This window comes from Eumetopias jubatus, unplaced genomic scaffold (genome assembly GCF_037043125.1).
Source record: "Eumetopias jubatus isolate StellerSeaLion01/CBP00866 unplaced genomic scaffold, mEumJub1_p1.0 scaffold_15, whole genome shotgun sequence".
Taxonomy (NCBI): Eukaryota; Metazoa; Chordata; class Mammalia; order Carnivora; family Otariidae; genus Eumetopias; species Eumetopias jubatus.
Window position 1 is genome coordinate 12,422,654 of NW_028274821.1, and position 24,262 is coordinate 12,446,915.

Here is a 24,262-nt window from a genome sequence, read left to right on the forward strand (position 1 = left end):
TCAGGAGCTTTTGTTCCCTGCAAGCTCTCGGTACAGCTTTGGAGGACCAGGGCAGAAATGGTGGCCTCCCAATCTCCACTCGGAGGAGCTGAGAACTCGGGGCCCCGCTCCTCAGTGTGCCCCCAGAGAAAAGCAGTCACTTCCGTGTCCCCGGTCTCCGGCCGCACTCCGTGCTCACCCGGCCTGTGACCGAGCGTTGCTATCTCTGGCACCCGACCCCGCGCGGAGTCTCCAAATCCAGCAGATCCCTGCAGTGTGTTCCCGCACCGCTCCTCCCCGGGAAGGAAGGGGAGTCTCCCCGGATCTGCTGCTTGTTGGGTCCCTGCTGGGGGAGCCGTGCCCCGACTGGGCCGCAGATCACAGTTTATGGCAACCCCGAGCTGAGAGCCCGCGCCTCTGCTCCGTCTCTGCAGCCGGCTTCCCTGCTCTGATACCTGGGAGCTCTGGCGCACTCAGGCACCCCCGGTCTCTCTGTGACCCCAAGGGTCCTGAGACCACACTGTCCCGGGAGGATTCCACCCCCCGCTTAGCCACTGCAGCGACGTCCCTCCGCCGAGCCAACTTCTAAAAGGTCCGATTTTGTGCTCCGCGGCTCTATCACTTGCCAGAAGCGGCCGGCGGAGGCCCCTCCCCCGCCGTCTATCCTCCCGAATATCGCCTCGGATTCACTTCTCCGCACGCCCTACCTTCCAGTAAGTGGTCGCTTCTCTGTTCAGAGAGTTGTTGCTACTCTCCTGTTCGATCTCCTGTTGAGTTCGTAGGTGTTCAGAATGGTTTGATCCCTATTCAGCTGGATTCCTGAGACCAGACGAAATCTAGGTCTCCTACTCCTCCGCCATCTTGCTCCCTCACTCCCTCCATCCTAGGATTTTAAGATCATTGAGAGCCAGTTGTTTAAACATGGAGTAACGGAATTTCCTGATCCTGATTTGACCAGGACAGTCCTGGTTTTCACCACTCCCAGTGTACTTAGTACCTCATTTCCCCCTAAAAGTGTTCCGGGTGGATTAATCAATTACAGTGTCACCCTGTCTAATACATGTCCCTTCAGCTGTTTTCAAAGTCATGTGTTTGGCAGTTACTCAGACTGACAATGTTTATTTAACATTTAAACAGTTTAGACACAGGCTCCCACTACTATATTCTTTTTTGTTTCCTCCCAATATTCTCCGTAGGGCCTCCTATTTCTGAAGATTTTCTATTAAAATCCGTAATAATGGGGTCTTATTTACATGCCACTCAATATATGTCCAGTGAAGAAAATGACTTCACTTATCTGCCTTCGTCAAATGGTTTTCTTTTGAGTGCAGTTTAGGCTTCAGATTCTGTGGTTTCAGGTTATAGATGCACAAATCACAAAAAGCTTGAGACATTGAAAACCAGAGTCCCTCTTCTTAAGTTTGAAATGTCACCAGTTCTCCCAAGGACATAAGATTTTCTTTATGATTCTGCAAATACACCTAAAAGTCTTCATTTGTCAGTTTGATGAATGTGCCACTAAAATAACATTACCTTGGCATGTAAATCATTTTCCCATGAAATCTTTAAAGAGCATTGTCAAATGTTTCTTTGTAGCTTTTGATTCTCTTGGTTTTATGCTTCTGAGGTGTCAGGAAATAGAGCTGACTCTCTGGGGTAATTTTCTTTTAAAGTTCTAGATAGCAGATGTTTATAAAACCTAATAGAAAAGATATCTTTCTCTTCTTATATGGGTTAGATTTATATCAGAAAATACAATAACTGACAGAGTAGTTGTGAACTATATTAATAATTCTAAAATTTAAAATTAATATATTCTTCCATCTGGAGTCTTAACTAAACATTTTTAACATCTTTGAAATCCGCAAAGAAAATGTGTCTCTTGTCAAGTAACTAGAAGCTAGAAGGGCTGGGATTTTCATTGTTCTCATGTCAGATATTGCTCAGATTCACACGCCCATTGCAATCAGTGTTATGCATATGTATGTTGAGAACTTTCCCATTCAGCAAGTAGATTTATAATTCCTCTGGAGACAAGTCTTTGTTGCAAAGGACTAGCATCTCTATGTGCATAATCACTCCTTCTTTATGTGTGCTTTTGCAGAGTGAGCTGGGATGCTCTTTATTTTTATGGACACATTTGAAAGCCTCTGCTTTCAACATTTATATTGAGGTGACAGTACCACAATATAAGAACATTCAATCAATCAATCATTGAAGATTTAATGAGCATTTATAATGTGCTAGACTATGCTAGGCACTGAGATCACAAAGATGAATAAAGAATAATTCCTGTATCTAAACTACTCCTAGTCTAATGAGAAGGCAGATTCATTAATGCATAATTATAAAGAAAAAAATGTGAAAGGTGGAGCAGAGGTAAAGGTTTTGTTCAAAACCCCCACGTTTTTCCCCCCACGTAGACGTGGGACCACAGAAAGTGAGTGTAGACTTTAGTGTAACTTGAATGTCACTTGGTCCATGAGAGTGCAACTTGGTCTCCTTTCCTGCAAGGAGAATCCGATGGCCTAACCCCACCCTGTCCTCCAGTGGTAGCTGGACCACTCTGGTTTGGGGCAGCCTGAGGGGAGCTGCAGGTCCTTGCCTGCGAATGCTCTGAACTCGAGTTTGTTTAGTTCTGCAACTCACTTTAGGATCGTATGTGTTTACTCAAGGGGGGCTTGCAGATCCAATTTGGAGTCATCCAACTCTTATGATAGGAAATCCAAGCTCCCAAGGGACCCCAGAAACAGACCCTGGTCTCTTGACAGGGCATTACTTGGGACAACATCAGGCCTGAAAAGATAGGAAGAACAGGATCTCAAGGGTTCAGGTGATTATATAGAGTTGGTGATGGGAAGTTACATACCGACTGCATATGTTGGGCATTTGTCCAGAATGGGACCTGATCATGCTGTCTTTAACCTACTGGGTTGTATTGACCTTAATCCCCTCTGAAGCAGTCTAAGTGGCATTTTTGAAAACAGGGTCATAGTTCCAAGCTCCTTTTCATACGGTTGGCAGCTCTGATCCTGTCCTCTCGGTGCTTTCCCCATTCCCAATTCTGTTCCTATTCATACTGTCTCTTCCACAAGAGGGTATAGAATGCAAGCTTCATCTCTTATAATTGAGGTTGTCTTACATAAGATTTCTTGTATAGAGAAAGAGTCACAGCCCTCAGCTCTGGCCTTGATGGAGCAAGGTCCTAAGCAGAAGCAAGGCTGCTTGTCAAGGAAGATTCTGGCACTGAAGGCAGGGAGCCCTGTGGACCCTTCTCCCGGCAAGAAGGTCAGCCAGTACCTGCATGCTTGACATGGAAGACATAGTTCTTCCTTCAGTCAGCAGCACGAAATACCTGTATTCAAGCATCTTTGAGCTTGAACTGACTGCTGACCAGCTGCTGTCAAATTCATGTCTGGACAAATTAATATCTGCAGAAGCCAGTCAGTAGACTAGACCAGTACTGGTCAACAATGACCTTATTACTAATCCAAGGTGATAAGACTAACTGTGAAGACAATCTGGCAAGTTTTTTGTATAGCTAAATTTATTTGGTTTAAAGGACTCTGAGATTGTTTTTCCTTGTCTTTGGTGTTAGAGGTCTTCCTATTAAAGGCAGTAGATGATTTTTCATTTTTAATGTTTCTGTCAAAACGGAAGTTGGCAATTTTATGTTGGTTCTACAGATTTGGGGGGGATGTTTTGCTGCTCCATGAAACACGTTTGGGAACCACTGATCTAAGAGTCTGGTATAACTGTACCCTGGAGCTTTCTTAACCTTGACACTTTTGACATTTTGAGCCAGATATTTCTTTGTTATGGGGGTGGGTTTTTCTGTGCATGATAGGATGTTTAGTAACATCACTGGCCTCTACCCACTGGATACCAGTAACAACCCACCCCACCCTGATGCAACAACTAAAAATGTCTTCAGACATTGGCCAGTGTCTCAAGATGGGTTGGGGTGGATTTGGTGGGGGCTGTGCTCAAAATGTTTGAAAGTTACTGTTCCAGAGACATTGTAAATTTTATTTTATTATAATTTTTATTTTATTATTTTCTCATAATGAATTTCTCTTGCAATAAATGACAGGTTATGGCCGGTTGTATAGTGACCATTAATAAATGCAGGTAGCAAGGAGAACAAGGCTATAGAAAGTATATATGTATTTATTTATATTTTACTTTATTATATATTACAATACCTTGATATATGTCTCATGAAGATGCTATAAGGTTTAGTTGGCATTAACAAAGTATTGAAAAACACCCAAATAAAGCATATGGTAGATAGACATAGTATTAGTACACATAATAATATTTTGCATTTACATGTCACTTTTCACTCGAGACTCTCAATCCATTGATTCATTTGTTTCCTCAGTGTATGATTCTCAGTTTATCTCAGGGAAACTGAGGCACAAGCCAGTGTTCACCTGACATAATAAAATCAAGGAATTAATTAAGTCTGACATTTTCTTTATAATACCCTAATCACTTTTACTGTATTTTATACATATTAAACATGTATTTAGTATATAGTAAATATTTATTTTTTATATTTTATATTATATTTTATATACTTTATAATTTTTAAACATGTTTATTTCTCTTTGCCAGGCTGGCAGTCTCTTAGAAGTCGGGGCGACTCTTCTTTAGCTGTGTATTTCTCAGGGCCTGCAGACTGTGGGCACAACATTTGTGGGCAACTGGCAGGCATTAGGGGATGCCAACTGTATTAGCTCAGTTCTCCACAGAAAGTCTTTCATTATAGATTCATGTTTTCAGTGCTGGACTTTTAGTACAGAGACTGCTCTAAGTAAAGGAACATATCTGCATCTTTTGTAATAATCTAGTTATAATACAACTTAAAATTTATAGTACATTCTGACTTTCATGGACACTAATTATCTTTGCCTTCATGGGCTCCTTACTCCATTAAAAAAAGTTAAAAATGATAGTTTATAACTACACTGTTATAAAGATGGATATAATCAAAGATGGATTATATTCTTTTTTTGCTGATTAAAAAATAGTTAAAAGACACTCTCATGTTTTATTTATTTATTTTTTTTAAAGATTTTATTTATTTATTTGAGAGAGAGAGAGAGAGAGAGAGAAACAGCATGAGAGGGGAAAGGGTCAGAGGGAGAAGCAGGCTCCCTGCTGAGCCGGGAGCCTGATGTGGGACTCGATCCCAGGACTCCGGGATCATGACCTGAGCCGAAGGCAATCCCTTAACCAACTGAGCCACCCAGGCGCCCAACACTCTCATGTTTTAAAACACTCTGTACCCTGGGCACTGTGCATGGTCACTAGTGAAGAAGTGAGCACTAGGATTACACATTCAGAGGCTGACTGTGCTTTTCCTGTTTATTCTTATGCTCCCAGGGAGTTACTCTGGTTTTATTGCCTCCGGGAAGAAAGACCCAGCAGGCAACAAAAACACAAAATTCTTGGGTTTGGGGTTCAAAAACTTGGATCTTAGGATGACACCATAGATTTGGAAGAATAGTTGAAGAGCTGGCTATCCTGTCCCATGGTAGATGAAGAGTTCATGGACCGAAAATGGAGGGCCCCAGAGAAGTTGAAAATGTGTGGGTTTGTCTGGGACCCCAAATTGGAAAGGTTAAGGCTTTAGAAATTCTCAAGCAGATGGGACCTATCATTGCCGAGCCCTCCGTTCCTAGGGAAATGATTTCGGAGCTGTTGAACTGTGGGGCTTGTTTGTATCCCCCAAGCCCAGTGTGAGGGGGACATGAAATCTTTTTGAGGGGCCAGGCAAACAGCTCAGGGATGGCATCTGTTTTCCAGGAACTCTGGGTTCTTGATGGCTCATGAAGGTTCTTGGTGGCTTAGATAATGGCACGCTTGTGGCAGAGTGCTAGTCTAAGCAAGAGTCTATGTGTCAGGACCAGAAGGGCATAGCAGAGATTTGCATGGATCCATAATGGAAGACCACAGGAGAATGAGGAGATTTCCACCGATGTCAGCAGGGAGAGATGATGGCAACAAAGATAGATTCTTGGCATTGTGGCACCACACAGGCCCTTGAGAGTGGGAAGAGATCCAGAATTGACCAAGATTAAGGTTTCTCCATCTTAGTGATATGAACACTTAGAAAATAAATTAAGTACAATTATGGAAAAAATAAAGTTGTAATTCATGTACGCCAGAATTTTTTAAAGCTGGATTGGTATTCATTATACATAGGTGTTAATGATACTTTACAGTATTTGAAGAACCTTCTGCTTTTATTTTTTTCACTTTGCAAAAATCTTATTGGTCTTATTTCTGTCCTCATTTTATACATGTGGAAATGGAAACACAGAAAGGTTAAGTGAGTTGCCCAAAGTCACACAGCTAGGACTTGAGCAATAACTCAAACCCATGGCCCCATTCACTCTACCACTCCTGGTTCTTGATGTTGTTCAGTATTCCACCTAAGGACTAAAGTGAGACCTTCCTGTGAGGCTCTCGGAAAATGCTGATATGGCACCAAAATGCTTTTAGTGTTTTGCAATTTAATGCTCAGACATGAGGAGGGCAGAGGGTTCACATGCCTGAGCTCTGCTGCTCCATCCTAGGCTCCCTTCCTGTGTTCTATGCAGTGTTCTGCTCTCATCTCAGAGGTGGAGAGGCAAGGGTATACTTTGAATGCAGTGCAGGGTCCCAGCCCCAAAAGAGTGGGATGAGGTGGGGGGGGGGTCAGGTCCTAAAGGGCCTCCTGATTTAGATTAGCATGCCCCATCCAGATGAGTGAGTGCTGTTCTGCTTCCATGACCCTGTGCCCACATTGTAGAATTTTGTTTGTGTCTTTCACCAGGGTGTGAGCAATGAAGGCAGGGACTGCATCAGGCTTGGTCCCCATTGCATTCCCTGCCTGGCATGTAGTAGGTACTTAAAATATTGACTGAATGAACGGACAGTTGGATGGGTGGATGGATGGATGAATTTTGGGCTACCTCAGTATCCCTTACACAATCCTAGCCCTGTATCCCTCAATAGCAAGGCCCCTTCGGAGGGATGGTTGGGTTCAGCTTCCTTTATCTTACCCAAGAAAGCTATGTAAAAATAGCTGCTTCCGCTGCAGGCCGCTCCACCTCCTTCTTCCTCCCCTCCTCCCAAATCTCTCCTTTATTATTGTTTCTGTCTACCCTTTTAGTCAAGATATTTAGAATATTTCTCCCTCTTCCATCTACATGTTTTTTTCCAGCTTATGCTTAATTGTTAGCTTCCTTTAAACCCTCTTTAGAAGCAGGAAGCACATGTTATAAATCCATATGAGCAGATACTTTGCTCGTTCTCATTTTGAAAAAAACTTTTAATTAAAATTCATGGTAGAAAAAATTGCTAAAGTGGCAAGTTGCCTTTCTAATTTATTACCATGTCTTATTTTAGAATTTACTTTTGGTAACTAATGTACATTATTAAATAAGGTTCACTTCTTTGGAGTCACTGAGTAATTGCTGTGTTGGATAAGTATTGTTCTTATGATATTATTAGTTTTATCACATGTGCTAAGTTGTTTTTAGGAAGTAGCCTCAGCATTACTTGAAAAGAGATGGAAAATACTTTATATATCCCACATCCAGTGAATTAATAATTAAAACGATGTCACAAATGCCATCAATTTTCATTGGATAATTTTTTTGAAAATTTTAAATGCAATACATGATAAAAAAAAAAAAAAGCTAAACCCCTTAACAGATTCTAATTTATTTTTCAAGGCACCATGACCGAGAAGCCTATCCAAAAGATTATGATATAGAGGGTCCTGAAAACATAAAAAAACTGTATAATTCAACATATTGGCGACTTGGAACTGATGAACCCCCAGTAAGTAGTTGCTGCTGATTTCTTTAGATCTTGAATCTTCTTCCTAGTGAAACGTGGAAAAATAAAGGGAGGAGCTCTTTGTTGGTGCCACCCCTCCATGCTGTGTTGGGTACTTAGGCAGGTGACTTAGTCACTGGATGCTTCAATGATGTTGCCTGTAAAATGTGCACATGTCATAAGGTTGTTGGAGAAATTAAATGAGCTAAAGCAAATAAAGTGGTTGACTCAGTGCCTGGCACATAGCAAGTGCTCAAGATATCATCCATGCTGTTATGATGCTGTTGCTGCAGCCACAGCATTTTGTTCCATGACTCCTTTAATCTTCACAATAACCCTGTAACGTAGGTGGTATTCTCTCTATTTTATAGAGGGGGAGAAACTCCTAGAGGTTAAGTGACTTAAAGTCCCCAGTTAGGGAGTTGAAGAGTGTGACTTTGAATCCATTTCTTTGATTTCAAGTCCTTTGTATTTGTCGTAAGGCAGTAGAGTTGTGAGTTATTAAAACACGCTAGTATTATTCTCCTAACTTTTGTATGACCCAGTTCCAAAAGGAATATTCATTGCACGAGTACTTCCTGTCTGAAGTGTCATGAGTGGGTTACTCCTTGGCTATTTAGGTGCCTGCCCAATTGGTGTAAGGCGGGAGCTCACCTCTCCAGAGACCCCCAAATTTTGTGTCCTACAGTGTCAAGAACTTTGGGCTATTTGAAGACTCAGTTCGGCCTTATGGGATGACTTTTGGGCTGAAGAGCTGGTAATTTGACTAGGGCAGGTGCAAATGTGTTGAGAAGACTAGGTTTGTATCACACTCTGCCCCCAAAGGCAGGGCCATTTTGAAATAGAGCAAGCCAAGGAAGATCCATAATTCTATGTTGGACATGGGTCTAGAAGATTCTCAGTTCTCCAGGGTGATGGGAATGAATTAGCTTGGCAGGGCTCATGCTTGTTTCTTCCTGCCTTTTATAGTTAACAATGGATAGAGAATAATAAGGATAGCCAGAAAAATGGACATTTATTATAAAGATGCAGCTGCCTGGAAATGGAATCAAGGACACTTACAGGAACCAAGACATCTCTAAAGCAAGACATCCTCCCCCCTCCTCTCTTTCTCTCTCTTACACACACACACACGCACACACACACACACACACACACACACCAGTGTCTCATTGACGTCCTGATTTTGTGCTGCTCAGTGTCTTTTTGCCCTACAGCTCAAATCTCAAGGGCATTCTGATGGTTTCCTCAGTTTCCACATTGGCCTCTTGCCTCTACACCAGGCTGCCTTTTTGGTCACTAGCCAGCGCATGGAGGGGTTCCCAAGTCTGGTGCTCAGTTCTGTTGGTAGCCACTCTGCCCTGCCCCACCAAACCCAGCTTGGCCTTGCTTTCTTGAGCCATGGGGCTGTGTGGTCAGGACAAGAGCAAGTGAGGCAAAGCACACATTTCCTGGCATGCACGTAGCATCTTTGACTCTTAAAAAAACACTTATTTTTGATTTCCAAAGGAAAATGTTCTTGGTCTCTGGGTTATAGGAGGAAGTTAGATGAAGTGAACTGTGAGATGGAGGAACCTCAGACTTTCATTCTGTACATTATACACATTACAGCAGTCAAGACTCAGGTCTAATAGAGGTTGTAGAAATAAGATAATATTTGCCTTCTCTATGACTTTTGTTCGTGGTCATTGAAATCTTTCCTTATTGTTCCAGGTTTACAGATATATTAGATAGGAATGAAAATAGATCAAGGGGTCAACTATTTCTGACAAAATTGCTATTCTCATATCCTAAGAGTAAGTTACATTTTTCTAGACTTTTTGTGTATAAAGCACTTGTTCACCCATCTTGTTTCTTGCACTTCTCAACAAAGTTATAAAATTGACAAGAAAGATATTATTATTCCAGTTCTAAACCCAGACCCACTGATCTTAAATGATTCACCCAAGGTCCCAGGAATTAAAAAGAGGGGGATACACAGAGACTTCATATTTTCATATGTCATGTGTGATGTTAGATGTAGCAGAAGGATGGTTGAGTTCTTCTTCTTGCCACAGAGTTTTGATAGAGACCTAAATACTAGAATACTCTCAATAGTTGGTGAAAAACACACATCCTAAAGCAAGATGCTAGACCATCTAGGCAGGACCTGCTAAGATATTCTAAACTAGGTTAGGCCAGTATGAGTGGTTATGTCCGTGAAGACTAGAGTTCAAGGATTTATTTCATTGTGGGATGCATGTCCCTTCTTCCTCAGGTGAGAGGTATTTCAAGGAAATAAGAGAAATTAATATGTGTATCCTGGAACTTAGAGGGCTTAGGGTCCAGGTGTCTGACACTTGTGAAACAGCAAGGCCCACCAGCTGCAGGATTCCACGCCTAAAGCAGCACCCAGCTGGGAAGGTGAGAAGCTTAAATCTAATACAGTTAGCAATTTTGATGATTTCACTGGACTGGAAAATTTCATAACTAAAATGAGATCCTTCTCAAGATTGAGGGGCCTAGAAAAGTTATGGGACTTGCATAAAGTTTCCATTAAGCGAAAGGAAGAACTAGCCATGGATGGAAGAGGCAGCTTGATTAAAATGAAGTTGCTTCATGATTGCATCCTACTGATGGGATAGGATCAATTCAGTAAGATGGTTACATGAACAGTGCCTCATTTCATCCTCTGGACAACTCTTCAGGCTAGCACTCTAAGTGACCACATTGTGTAAATGAGGAAACCGAGGCCAGGTGAAGCTCGATCACTTGTTCAAAGTCAAACAGCAAGAAAGTGCATTAAAAATTAAAATCTATTTTTACCCTCTGGTTCCAGAGTCTAAGATCTTAAATACTTCTCAACCTGTCTCTTGGAGTGCCAAGTGGTTCCACTTCCAGCCTAGCGGCCTTTTTACCCCCCAAACACTGCATCCTCCTTGCAGAAAATGAACCTGATTTTTTTTTTTTTTTTGCTCTGGCTTGGGCGTGTGTTGGGACATTGGTTTCTTATGTCTTATCTATAACCTCTGTCTTGTTTCCTGAATTATGTCCACAAACATGCTAGCTAGCCCCATTCCATCTGTTTCCTCTCCTACATGTCTTAGCATTTTTGGATTTTTGCAGTAATGCTGCTTGAGTGGTTGCTTTTTTTTGACCATCAGTATTTCTATTCCACTGTGTGAAGTTCTCCTTGCCCTTAAATGCTGCTACTGGGGCTAATGTGAGCATTGTTTATTTGTAACAGGATTTTAAATAGGCCTTTCTTTGTCTTTATTTTGGCTGAGACTCCAAAAGGCCACAAACAAATCCATAGTCCCATGTGCCAAAGTGAAATATTAGGCCACTTAGGTGAGACCCTCGAAGATGGTGCCCTTAGGTCAGTACTCACATGAAGGATATAAGAGGATTGAAATCCAAGAAACCAAAAGAAGAGTTTGAGAGTAGAAACAGGGCTTTGGAAAAGGCGTACTGCGAATCTCATCTGCCTGGGGAAGGGTGCCTAAGTGAAGTTATAGATATGAGGCGCTGGTGATCTTTCCAAAGCAGCAGAGCAGAAAGAGGGGAACTAGCTACATGTACATCATTGGTGAGACAAGGATTATTGAGTACTCAGGCCCAGAGGTGGCTTTTGGGGATCAGATGTAGAAGAGAAATATGACAGCCATTTTAGAACCTGCCCAAGAGCCTCTCATGTAGGGATGGGAGGGACAGTGACTGGATTCCCAGGGGCTGAGGCAGGACAGTTAAGTCCAGACAATGCCATCCTGTGTCATGGAACATAACCATTGAATGTTTCCAGAAGGGATCTCAACAAATACAGAACATTCTAAAAAAGTCAGCTTTGAACATCCATCAGTGCCAGAGAGGGTCAGACATCAGACATGCCCAGAGGAAACCAAAACAAGAGTATACTTCTACCTTTCTTGCATTTGCCTCTCTCCTTCCTCGTATCCCACATCTTAAACCCTCAAGAAGCCAGAGGGAATTGAGGAGTAGGGAAGAAGTTTAAGGGGGACAGTTGAGAAGAAGCCAACTGTGCCTGCTTTTCCCACTGAGGTATGCCAGGCCAAAGCTGACCTAAACGACAGGAATGAATCTTTCATTTCAAATGAAGTTTTGGCTACTACATGGTACTGGGGATTTTACTTACCTCAGTGAGACTTCTCTTGGGACAAAAGTAGCCAGAAGATGTTTGTATTATCTGAGAGTGGACATACAGGTCCTGGCAATTGTCCTGTATTTTATCAAGGAGCATAAAAAAGAATTCGCCTCTCCAAATATCTGTGGATAGGCAGTGATAGAGGAAGAACAGATTTGTTTTCTGTTTGTACCTACTTACAAGTCCCATTTGTTCAGTGAGCTAGTTGCCCATTTGTGTAAAAAAGAGCAGCCCATTCACATCATCCCTCCCTATCCCCTTTCTTTACTTTAGTTTTCTTCATGGCATTTAAATCACTGGATATACTTAAGACTTCTTTAGTTGTTAATTGCACATGTCTCTTGACTAGAATACTAGCTCCATGAGAGAAGGGACTTTGGTTTGTTTTGTTCTCTGCTGTATCTCCAGTTCCCACAATGGTGCCTGGTCCAGAGTGGGTCCTCAATAAATACTTGTGGAAGGAAGGAATGAAGGAAAGAAATAAGGAAAGAGACAAAGAAAGAAGAAAAGGCAAGAAGGAAGGAAGGGAAGAAAAAATGGAGGGAGGAAAGAAGGAAAAAGGACTATATTCCACAAATACATATTGAGGCCCTGTTATTTTGCTAAGTGCTGTGGTAAGAAACAATTCAAAACAAGGTCTCTGTACATCAGGAACTCACAGGCTTGTGGGGAAAGTGCAGGTGTACAACCACAGTGACAAAGTGTATGATGGATGCTATGATAGGAAGAAGATCAAGATGTGGAGAGGGACACCTGAACTGAAATGGGTTGAGGAGAGAATCAGGGATGGTTTCCTAGTGGAGGTGGCCACAGCGAAGCTCCTGAGCTGAATCTAAAGGAACCATTAGTTGGTGAAGTTTGGAAACACACCAGGCAGGTTTCAGTGGTGCCATAATTGAATTCCTACCCCAGTGGTCCTTCCGGCTTCAGGAGAGCACATAGGATGCAGTTTCCCAGACAAGCACTCATTCAAGCCACTGACTTTCTCTGATTGTTTAATGAGTCTAAGCAATTTATGGAAAATAATATTTTAAACTATAGCATTTTGTCTTGGTATTTTATTTAAACTTTATTCAGATGCTGCTTAACTATACCAGAGTGAGTCCCATGCAAACTAAAATGTTCAGGAGCTCTTCTCTCGTGGTTGCTTCCTTTGTAAAGTCCCTCACCCAAGAATCCTCAGAACACTACCTCTGTCATGATCAGTATGTAAGGCTGCTTTTGAGGAAGGAAACTTCCTCAAAACTGCTAATAATTAAGTACAGAGTACATTTGATGCTGTCTCATAGAAGGTGAGAACGTATCAGACATAAAGGAACAAAGAAAACCATGCGTGATTTTACTAAACAGATTTTTCTTATACGGCTAATGGATCAGTGCCGAGGCATTTCTGGACCTAACAGGACAACGTGGATGAGCAAATTAGGCCAATACTAGTATTAATAGCATTACAGTCATTTTGGACTTTAAAACGGTAAATAAATGAATGGTACAAAAGTGTGCTAACATTCTTTTTATGAATCGGTAAAGGATAGCCAAGCAAGTCTCAAATATGAGCTATTTTAGTGGATGAAAATATGACATTTAAAAACTAATGACCCTAAAATGGATATAAAGGGATATAATTATACCAGATCTCAGAAATTCAATTATCTTTTACTTAATTGGTTCAGGTATTTTTTTTTTCTTTGATTGGCATTGTAGAATAGTGTTTTGATCATAAGACTATACTTACAGATGCTTCTTGCATTCAGATCTAAGTACCTGAAAGAGGCATATGGATCAAATTTTTGTAGATGGAATAATTTTAAATGCCACTGGAGGAGAACCACTTAAGCCAGGAAAAAGGAAGATGTTTGGGGGTGAGTGGGTTATGGAGTCAGGGTCTCCTCTTGCTTCAGGTTTCTATCATCTCTGAGCTTGGGGTTGATGCCACCAGTTCCAGCATCCTCTCGTGGATCTACTTTGGATCGTCTTTTCTAACATCAGCACAAGTGCACCTGCCTCTTCTGTTTCAGGAATTCTGTATAAATTTAGGCCAACTGAGTGTACTTTCCATGTCTACTGATGCAGCTATGGGTTTATTGATTCAAGTGTGTATCTGCTCTGTCATTTTTAGGGATCTGGGACAGGAATGAATGTCAGCGTCTGCCATTTTGATCCTGTCACTCGCCTTCATAATTCTTTTTCTATAGCAATAATCATGCCTCATTTAACTCTTAGAGAAATCAGATTTTAATTTTTCAGTATATCAGTTTCCCAAAGCATGTGCACTGTTATGTTGAACAAATGGCACTCAAAAGACGCAATCACACACACACCTGTATTCTTTGTCTCCGCTGTCTATTCACCCTGCTTCGTGGAGTGAGTTCTTTTCTGTACCCCTGGATAAAATGTTATGCAGATTTTATAATTTTTATGGTCACTCTCTGATCATAACAAGTCTGTTGGTCCCATTTCAGTAATTAAAGTATCTCATCAAAATGATGAATTTCATTTAAGGTGAAAGATTTTCTCTTCCTCCAGCTAGACTGCTCCAGGCCAGGGAAGTCTGTCTATGTGGGGAGGGTTGGCTGATTTTCTAGTTCTTCACTTGCTCTGTTCTTTCCTTCCCTCAGATCACAAGACAACTAAAAGGCCCTCTTGTGATTATTCTACCAACATTCATTACTTAAGTGAGACTGTTTTTGTTTTGTTATCTGAGGTGATTATAAGAAAAGATAGAAGAGGTAGTAAAAAAAAAAAGAATGAAATTATTTTTCTGATCATACCCCGTGTGTCCCAGTTGTTCAAAATAATGATGGGGAGGGAGCCTCACTGATTCTCTGAGATCCTTTAAATAATCTCTGTATGGAACTACTACTGAGTTCTCCTAGACATGAAAATAGAACCAGAATTTCCAAGAGCAAAACTGCTGAGAAATAAGAATCATCCCTTTTTAAAGATAAAGACTTTTTATGAAGTCTTGGTATTGCTTGTTGATGATGATGACCTTTTGGCAAAGGTACAAAAAAGCTACAATTGGTAGGGGAAGTGCTACTTAACAGGTAAAATAAAACTCTTCAGTTTTGACTGAAGATCTAAGATGATAGATGCCAAGTTCTTTATTCCAAAGTGAGGTGCCAAATCTGTCACATAGAACATGCAAAGCATTTGGGTGGTAATTGATTCCAAGCCTCTTGGTCTCTCATACACCTTGAAGATTAAAAAAAAAAAGAAAGAAAAGGTTGAAATTGAAGAGACCTGGCTGAGAGTATTTGGAATTTGGAGGAGTCCTTTAGAGAGAACTTATATGTTGAGTTCCACCCCTCCTTTCCCCATGGGATAAGCTACTTCCTGCTGTAGTGTGGGGCCTTAGGGAATTTGAATAACTGTTACCCTGAAGTTGGGGAACTTGGTTGACTGAGGTCGGACTTATTCCTGAAACAGCCTGTGGCATCACAGAGGGAACTTGACTTGCAAAGTATCTGCACTTCCTAAAGTATGGGTCAGAGGAGTCTGCTTTCTGGGAACCCTATAAGCAACATAAGAAAGAAATGTCAATTAGCGATCAACTAAAATGAATCTTTCCAAGAGAGATTCTTCTGGGGGTCAGTCATCCTCAGCAGAAAGAGTCTGGTTACCCTCAAATGTGGAACTTGAGGGGAAGTTATAAATGACTTTCTCTTTCCCTGTACCAGTTACCCAGTTAACAGTTACTGTTCTACTACTGGGATTTCTTAAATGCCACACATATAGGAAGAGTTCATCTTGGAAGATTAGAAATTGAGACTTTAAGAAAAATGGATACTCAGGAAAGTGGGGAATAAGAATGATGTTATGAAGTGAACTTCCTAAACACACATTAGATATTTTTTATATTACCATTTGACTCAAGCTAGAACTTATTATGCAAATTTAATGGAAATTTTAGTGATTATCCAGCAAGTTTGTGCTCTGTTAATTTAGCAACCTCACATACCAAATTGCCAATCTCCAGTTTGTGATATATATATATATATCTGTATCTCCCAAAAGACTTTTAAACATATGCTAGTGCTTTTATAAATTATCCACCCTTATGTCAGGTTATGAACATTGCTAGACCAAAGTAATTTTTCACATTAAAATGGTTTGGGTTTGGTTTGCCCACATGCAACAGAAACCAGAAATCAACAGTGGCTCTTCACATAAGGTTTTATTCTTTCATGTAAAAAGTGTGGATGATAGCAGGTCAGGACTGGTATGGAAGTTTGTCAGAAACCTACTCCTTCCCGCTTTCTACCCTGCCATCCCTGTGCAGAGCCCAAGATGGCTGCCAGAAACCTGTCATTATGTCCACATTTCATGCAGGAGGAAAAGAAAAACAGAAGCGGGACCTTTCCTGGAGGTTGTATAAATTACTTCCATTTATGCCTTGTTGTTCAGAACCAGTCACTCGTCATATTTAAGTATAAAGGAAACTAGAACTGAACTTGCTGTGATAAGCACTGGGTGTTGTATGGAGTATTGAATCTCTATATTGTATACCTGAAGCTGATGTTACACTGTATGTTAACTAACTGGAATTTAAATAAAAACTTTAAACATTTAAAAAAAATAAAGGAGACTAGAAAATGTAGTCTGAAATACCAGGTCCCTAGCTAAAATTTTGGGGTTCTAATACTGATAAATATGGGAGGTCTCAACTTGAGGGACATTTGCCCCTGATAACAGGAAATAGAGATTAAGAGTGGGTCCTGGAGACAGATGGCTTCTCTTTCATTCTTGGCTCCACCACTTAGTAGGTTGTAACTTTGATCAAGAGTCTGAAACTTTCCATGTCTTTATTTCCTCAGGTGTGAAGCGAGAATAGTAGAGTTTTCATGAGCATTTAATGTGAAGACATTTAGAATAGTGTCTAGCCATGTGCTGTTGTCATTACCATTATCCCCATGATTTACTGCAACTCACTAAACTCTAGTCAGTGGAGCCTCTGGAGTTTGTTTACCACACTAGCCTGGCACTTCATAGATTTGGATTGATGAATGAATGGGTCAGGCTGCAACATTTTAAATTGTGGAACTTCTACTTTCACGCTGGTTTACCTGGGCCTTGCTTATTCTGTTTCAGCCTCAATTTTTCTTCCTTAAAATGAAGATAAACTATGCCAAGTGTTTTTCCTTTCTCCCTCCAGATCTACTTTACCCCCGTCTCAACCCTGCTCTTTGCCACGGAGGCTGACCTTTATGGACAGCTTCAGTGATCTTCCTTGCCCTCTGGCTTTCTGTTGGGATTAGCCTGTGGAAGGCACTTACAGGTGCCTTTGGATCAATCTTACACATGAAAGTGGTGCCTAGTAATCTTTTCCCAAAAGAAATGTCTTATTTTTTGTTAAAGTGTATAATATGAAGCTCAATACAGTGTCTCTTACCATTGACTTGTGAACCTGGGAATCTATGAGGAAGAGTAGTTGAGCAAAGGGTATAGGAGTCAAAGCTGGCAAATTGGGCTGGGTGGCTGGTGATTCAGGAGGTTGAAGTCTCAGAGAGCAGTGGTCAGAGAAGCCAAAGATCTACAGAGCCATGGAGTAGACCAGGGAACCAGGGCCAGAGATTATAGTTAAAATTGCTTTGAGTAGGATAGTTTCCTAGTTATAGAAGAGCTTTATTATACCAACCTGAAGTGGACCAAAGGTGTTTGACTATAGCTATGATATTTTTCAGTTAAAGTCTCCAAATATCTAAACAGAGGTTTCTTTTTCTTCCTTTTTTTTTTTTTTTGAACAAAATCTGGTGGGATTAATGTGACTAGGGCTTCATTGGATGTCTTCAGGTTTGGAGAAAGTAATGGGTTTTCTTGGTAGTGGTGAGTTCTGCTTCTCTTCTGTGAACCTCCACATTCATGATCTTCTAGAGTTTGGAATGGAAAAAAATATTGAATCCTCTGCATCCATTGTTTGTAAGATGCCCTAAATGTTACTCATGATGCTGCTTCAATTGGTTTGAGTACATCTTACAATTTGCAGGTCTTTCTCATAGTAATAAGTGCTTGATAATTTATTGAGTAATCCTCTGATGGAGAATGGATGATGGTGGTGATGGTGCTGGTATCTGAGTCTGATGTGATTTACAGAGTGATTGCTACAAACATTTTCTTCCTTAGGGAAATTAAAATATACTAACCTTGAGAAGAAAGTAGAAAGCACATAGAGTTAGTATTTAGTTGAATGCATTTCACAGAAACAACCAATTTGATTTTTTATTTTCCAATAACACATAGTAAGGAATTGCCATTTTCACATATTTACGATGAAATAGTTGAACTGCTATGAGATGGTACTTATTTTTTAATGTCAACAGCATCAATAATTAAAATCAGAATGTATTTCAGAAAATATTTTAGTAACTGACCATTTTTGGCAATGTATGTGTTTTTCTTATATGTGGCTTCCATTTTTTTTTCCAGATTTGGATATCTGAAACACATGAACAGATGGCACAAGTTTATTTAAACAGAGAATTGGCTAAAACAAAGAGAAAGGCTTTATTGAATGACAAGACAATGAGCTCTGGGATTATTGAAAGGTATTCTTACTACTTTCCTTTGCTTACAGAGCATACACATGCAGGAAGGGATTTGTATGAGTAATGAGGAGGTGTAGTGGCCCCAGCTACACGTTACTGGACCACATCAATCACAATGAACATATCTCAAACTTCCATGCTTTCTGTTCATGCCATTCCCTCTCTCTGGAATTCCCTTTCCCTCAGTTGTTTGCCAATCAGCATTACCCATTCTGGGTCCAGTTAAAATGTTACCTCCTCTATATGCATTTCTTTCTGGTCAGTGTTCTGACTATTTGGGTTTGAACACCAACTCCGCAATTTACTTGTGAAGTAGTGTCTATAATCTTCAGCTTGTCAACCTATATAATGGGAATTATAAGAGTATCTACTTCATAGGTTGCTCTGAAGTTTAGGTGAAAAGAAGTATGAAATGTACATAGAAATATTGCCTGACAAGCAGTAAGAATTAGGGTAAGCCATCATTGATCAGGATTAATTGCTCTTATATTCTTGCCCTCTGAGCATTTTGTTTAGCATGTTCTGTATAACAGTTGGACTTACATTCTAGTTATTTATATGTATGTGTGTTTCCCCTGAAATAGTTCCTAGAGAGTAGGAACTATTTCTTATTCATATCTGTAGTCCTGCAGCTTGGCACAGTGTCTTTCCATGGAAAAGTCTTTCCATTCATCCTGTCTTGTGTTGTAATTGTTGGAAAATGCAGTCAAAACAATGACAAAATGCTGAATTTTTCATTTACTTGTCGGGACATTTTATTTTGCAAAGTGCATGAAAGTTGCAAACATGAATAACCTTTAAGAAACTATCATAAAAATTCAGCCCCAGCTGTAACCACCCATGCATTTGTAATAATTTTCTTCATGGTTATACAAGTTATAATTGGAGGGAGGATTCAGAAACTGACCAATCCCGTTAATAACTGGTGCTCCTGATATAGCATTTTCTTTTCTTTCTTTCTTTTTTTTTAAAAGATTATTTATTTATTTATTTGACAGAGAGAGAGATAGCAAGAGCAGGAACACAAGCAGGGGGAGTGGGAGAGGGAGAAGCAGGCCTCCCGCGGAGCAGGGAGCCTGATGCAGGTCTCGATCCCAGGACCCTGGGGTCATGATCTGAACCGAAGGCAGACACTTAACAACTGAGCCACCCAGGCGCCCCCCCCCCCCCCGATATAGCATTTTCTCAAGTAAATCAGTTTCTGACTACTCGCACCGTCATGGTTATTCTTGCTCACATAATCAACAGTTGAAGCAGTGCTTGACTTGTTATTGCTTGAGCAAGTTGAACTGTACCCACCTCCAGCTGGTAACCTCGTTCACACAGGAGCTTCTGTTGACCTACTTTCCCCCCATATTTAACAGGTATATCTTCAATTATAGGTACTATCAATTTTATTACTATAATTATTAATATAAAACCACAAGCCATTTCTCAATGCCAAGCACCATTATTTGTTTGATCAGTCCTACCTAACGCCATATTTTTACTACTATCACTCCCTATCTTAGCAGCCTGAATAACTAGATTATTAGTCAACTGCAGTCTAAATAGTACTTTCTTTGTACGGAACTGCTGAGTCACTATTGTACACCTGAAACTGATATAATACTGTATGTTAACTACACTGGTATTAAAATAAAAAATGAAAAATAAAAAAAAGGATAAAAAAATTCAGTCCCAAATTAGTTTTGTATGACTTTGAAAGTTTATAAATGTCAGTCTGACATGTTTTCTAAAAATTATTGTCTTGTTTCCAGGGACACTGGATTACCTGCTACAGGCTTTGGAGCTCTATTTACTAGACACCCACCAGATCGGCATAAAATGTTAGTAGACTCTAAACTGCTGCAGATTGCACAAAACATTTCTTAATCAAGGTTTGTTTGTGGAGGTGAGAGGGTGAGGGGTATACCAAGGTCAACAAAATACCCTTTACAAGGCATTTTACAGACTCCTTTCTTTTAACAAAAGGTTTTTTCCCCATAATTATACAAGCACCAATAATATCATCAATCCTCATTATTCAAGATTCCATATTTGCAAATTCTCCTACTTGCTAAAATTTATTTGTTACCCCCCAATCAGTATTTAGGGTGAGTCATTCATGGATACGCATAGAGTGGTGAAAAATTTGAGCCACCCGATGTGCACAGTTCCAGCTGAGGTGGAACAAAGCACGGCTCTGCCTTCTCATTTCAGCTCTCATACTGTACACGAGTGTCGTTTTCATGGTCTATTTAGTGCCATGATTTTTGCATTCTTTTGGGTGCTTTTTGTTGATGATTTTGCTGTTTGAAATGGCTCGTGAGTATAATGTTAAAGCACTGTCTAATGTCCCAAGCACAAGAAGACTGTGATGTGACTTATGGAGAAAATACGTTAGATAAGCTTACTTCAGGCATGAGTTATAATGCTGTTGGCTATGTTCATTGTTAATGAATAACAATATATATTAAAATGTCTTTAAACAGAAGCATGCATAAAACCATATGATGTACTGATTGTTTGATGAAAATGTTGTGGGCAGAGGCTCTCAGGAACCTAATCTCCTGTTTCCCCTAAGAGCAATGGTTCAGTATTTGCTAATTCAGTGTTTGCAGCAACTTTATAGAACATTACTATGAATAATGAGAGTTGACTGTAGAGCAGGAAACTGCTATTTTTTACTGATAAAAGAAATATATTTATTTTGGAGCAGCATGACTTTTACCATACAAAAGAAATTTGTCTTCCACTCATCTTTCTAAAGAAGACAAACTTTCCTAATTTCTGTAATGATATATAGATAAGTGATATGGAAATATAGGTACTTACAAGCATGATAAAATTCTAAGTATCGGGTTGTGCACTATGTAGGATATAGATGCATGCCATCATTACCAGAAATTTGGATGTTTTGCTTCCTTTGAGAAATGTCTGGCATTAGAACTAAGCTACTTTGCAGTTTGCCTGGGGTCAGGGTGGGAAGTGTCTTAAATGAAAGTGCCCCACCCCATCTCACAGTCACTGGTAATTCTGGCCAGATGTTCTAACAGTGCAGGTCCTAACATTGATTCCTCCTGTGAGGCTGGCCTGGCCTATGTCTCCCACAGCCTGCTGTAGCATACCTAATTGGGCTGGAAGGTCCACAGGGAGTATCCCCAGAGTGATCCCTGAGGAGGGTGGACTTCTGGCTTCCATGAAAGTGATGAGCTAAAAACATTCCACTGGCACTGAAATCTGGAAATTCCAGCAAAGACATGGAAAGGCAGAACGAATCCAGAGGTAGACTTAAAAACTGTATCAAAATTTTGAGAAACTCTAAAGAAAATGATGGGCTAGTGGAGGAGAGGGCTGGAGATGGGAAAGGGGAGAAGAGAGAAGACAAATGTGGAAGTCTCTAGATGGAGTCTTGGGCCAGTCCAGGGTGGGAGCTGTGATCTCAGTCGGCAGGCTTAGACAGGAGCTGAATGAGTCTTGTCTATTGTGTTTGCAAACATGGAGTATATGCTCAAAGTTGGGTTTTCTATAATGACTTTGCCTGCTGTTTTCAGTCCAGGACAGAAAATGAAACACCAGGGCCCTACCTAATAGATGATTTGATACCAACAGTCTACCTCCCTGAAACTCTGATCTTAGTGTTGAAATCTGTAATGCCAGCTCCAATGGCCAGTGGGGCCTGGAGTTGTCTCCCCCAACTCCAGTTCAAGAAAGCAGTCTCGGATACAGAGGAACTAGGTGGTGCATCTACAGGAGAAAGAAATGCCAACGAAAACAAGCGCAGTTAAGCCCAGAGACCTGCGGTAGGGGCGCTTAACTCGATCTCCCTCCCTCACAGCGAAGACACCAGCTGACCCTCTCTTTTCAATGGGCCACCTTTGTAGTCATCAAAGCAGAGGCAACCGATGGTCTCAGGAATACTACTGATGAAGTCCCAGTTGAAAAATATCACGACACATCTAAAGAATAAAAGTATCATGAAGAATGACAGGACATAGGCAACCTACCTATACCAGAAGAAGCAGACCTGATGGAACAAATGGAACAGGAATTTAAAGCTGTATTATTTGGGGAAATAAAGGAAAGAGTTGCAAAAATAGGGAAAATAATAAAAATCAAGTTGATGTTCACTTTCCAACAGCAACACTGGATTGCAAGAATATAACACTGAAGTGTTCATAGAAAAGAATTTTGAGCCTAGAACTATTGAAATGGGAGGGTCAAGTAAAGATATCTTCAGGCACACAAGGACTGGTTTCAGACTTACTATCCTGGCATGCATAATTATAGAACTGGGCAAAACGTAGTAGGCAACTGTTGTCAAGTGTTGGGTAGCAACTGGGTGGTAGCAACTGTGCTCCTTGAGATGAGAGGGGAGCATTTCATTCTCCCCTGACTTACTCTGTGAGGATACTTCTCTTGGCTTTGTGCAGGGAGGTGAGCCCAAGGGTAGAGCAGTATTCTTGTTGAGCTGGGAAGCAGGAATAGGAATTTAGAGCTTCTGATGTGACTCAAATTTGTAGGACAGGGTATCGGAGGGAAGAAAGTTGTGTGTGGAGGTGGGAATGGGAGTCTGCATGGGGTTCCCCTTGGGCTCTTGGTCGAGGATGAGGCCCTGTGTGCACTGTGGGAAGAATAGCTACCCCTGGTTTTAAAAGATCATATAGAACTGTCGGCAGTGTATTCTGAAATTTTACAATGGTGCTGCCTCCTGCATGGTAGTATCGTGTCACGGGTCCCGGGGCTATGTTACCTGCCTTCAGATCCTGGCACTGCCTCTTACCAGCTGTGTGATCTTGGGCAAGTTGCCTAGCCATTTTGTACCTCAGTTTCTTCATTTGTAAAATGATAATTATAAAGGCATCCGTGTTCCGGGGTTGCCATGACGATTAAGCAAGTTTATATACATAAGATAGTTAAAACAGTAATCGATGTGTACATGATAAGTGCTGTGCAAGTCAGTTGGGCCAGACACCCAGGAGTCTAGAAACTCCTATCTATAAATTCAGGGAAGTGTTCTTCGTTTACTTCATTGATGATTTATACCTTCCATTTTCTGTGTTCTTTCTTTTTGGAAATCCTTTATTTGGATGTTGAATTGCTTGGTCTGGTCCTCTAATTTTCTTGTCTTTCTGTTTTATTTTTGCCTTTAGTATCTACTCTCTCTTTCTTCAACCCTACTGTTGAGTTCTTTTGTTTTTTGTTTTTTTGAATTCTTCTGTTTTTATAAGATCCTTTTTAAATTTCATAACTGTAATATCTATCTAGGGATGGTAATGATTGTTTTTCTTAAATTTTTTCTCTATTTCCTCCAAAATGCTTTTTTGTTTCTGTTTGGTTTTTTTAGTGTATGGTATCTATCTTCCATGCTAGAGGCTTTCTTGAGATATCTGATAATCAACCCTTGCTTTTCTTTTCCTGATTAAGAGACTGAGAGTGAAGCTAACTGCCTTGGAGCTTTACTGGAGGGATCTAGGTGGGTCTGTTGTCCCCGCCCCCCCCAGAAGCCCTGGTGTCAGTAGTCTTTCCTCCTGGGCTGGTCACATTCCCCTTGAGGAAGCACACTTACTTGACCATCTGACAGGTGAAGGGCTGGTGCCTGTGTTCTTGGAGTGAGCAGGAGATTTTGCTGGGACATCAATATCAATCTTTCCATTATGTATGGTCACTGAACCATGTTGTTGATCGATGACTTTCTCTTTTACCCTTTCTAGTGAGTACATTTCTAGCTTCCTGTTGGAAGAGAGGAGGAGCAGTTACCCTTTTCATGTTCTCCTTA

At 40.7% G+C, this 24,262-nt stretch overlaps 1 protein-coding gene across 1 annotated transcript in view; it reads left to right on the top strand.

Annotated features, from left to right (window-relative positions):
• Positions 1-24,262, top strand: part of CFAP95 (cilia and flagella associated protein 95) — an 82,631-nt gene that overhangs the window by 20,735 nt on the left and 37,634 nt on the right. The window contains exons 2-4 of the mRNA XM_028117379.2: positions 7,710-7,818; positions 18,383-18,501; positions 20,262-20,330. Coding sequence (XP_027973180.2) covers positions 7,710-7,818; positions 18,383-18,501; positions 20,262-20,330 — 297 coding nt within the window. The remainder of the gene's footprint in view (positions 1-7,709; positions 7,819-18,382; positions 18,502-20,261; positions 20,331-24,262) is intronic.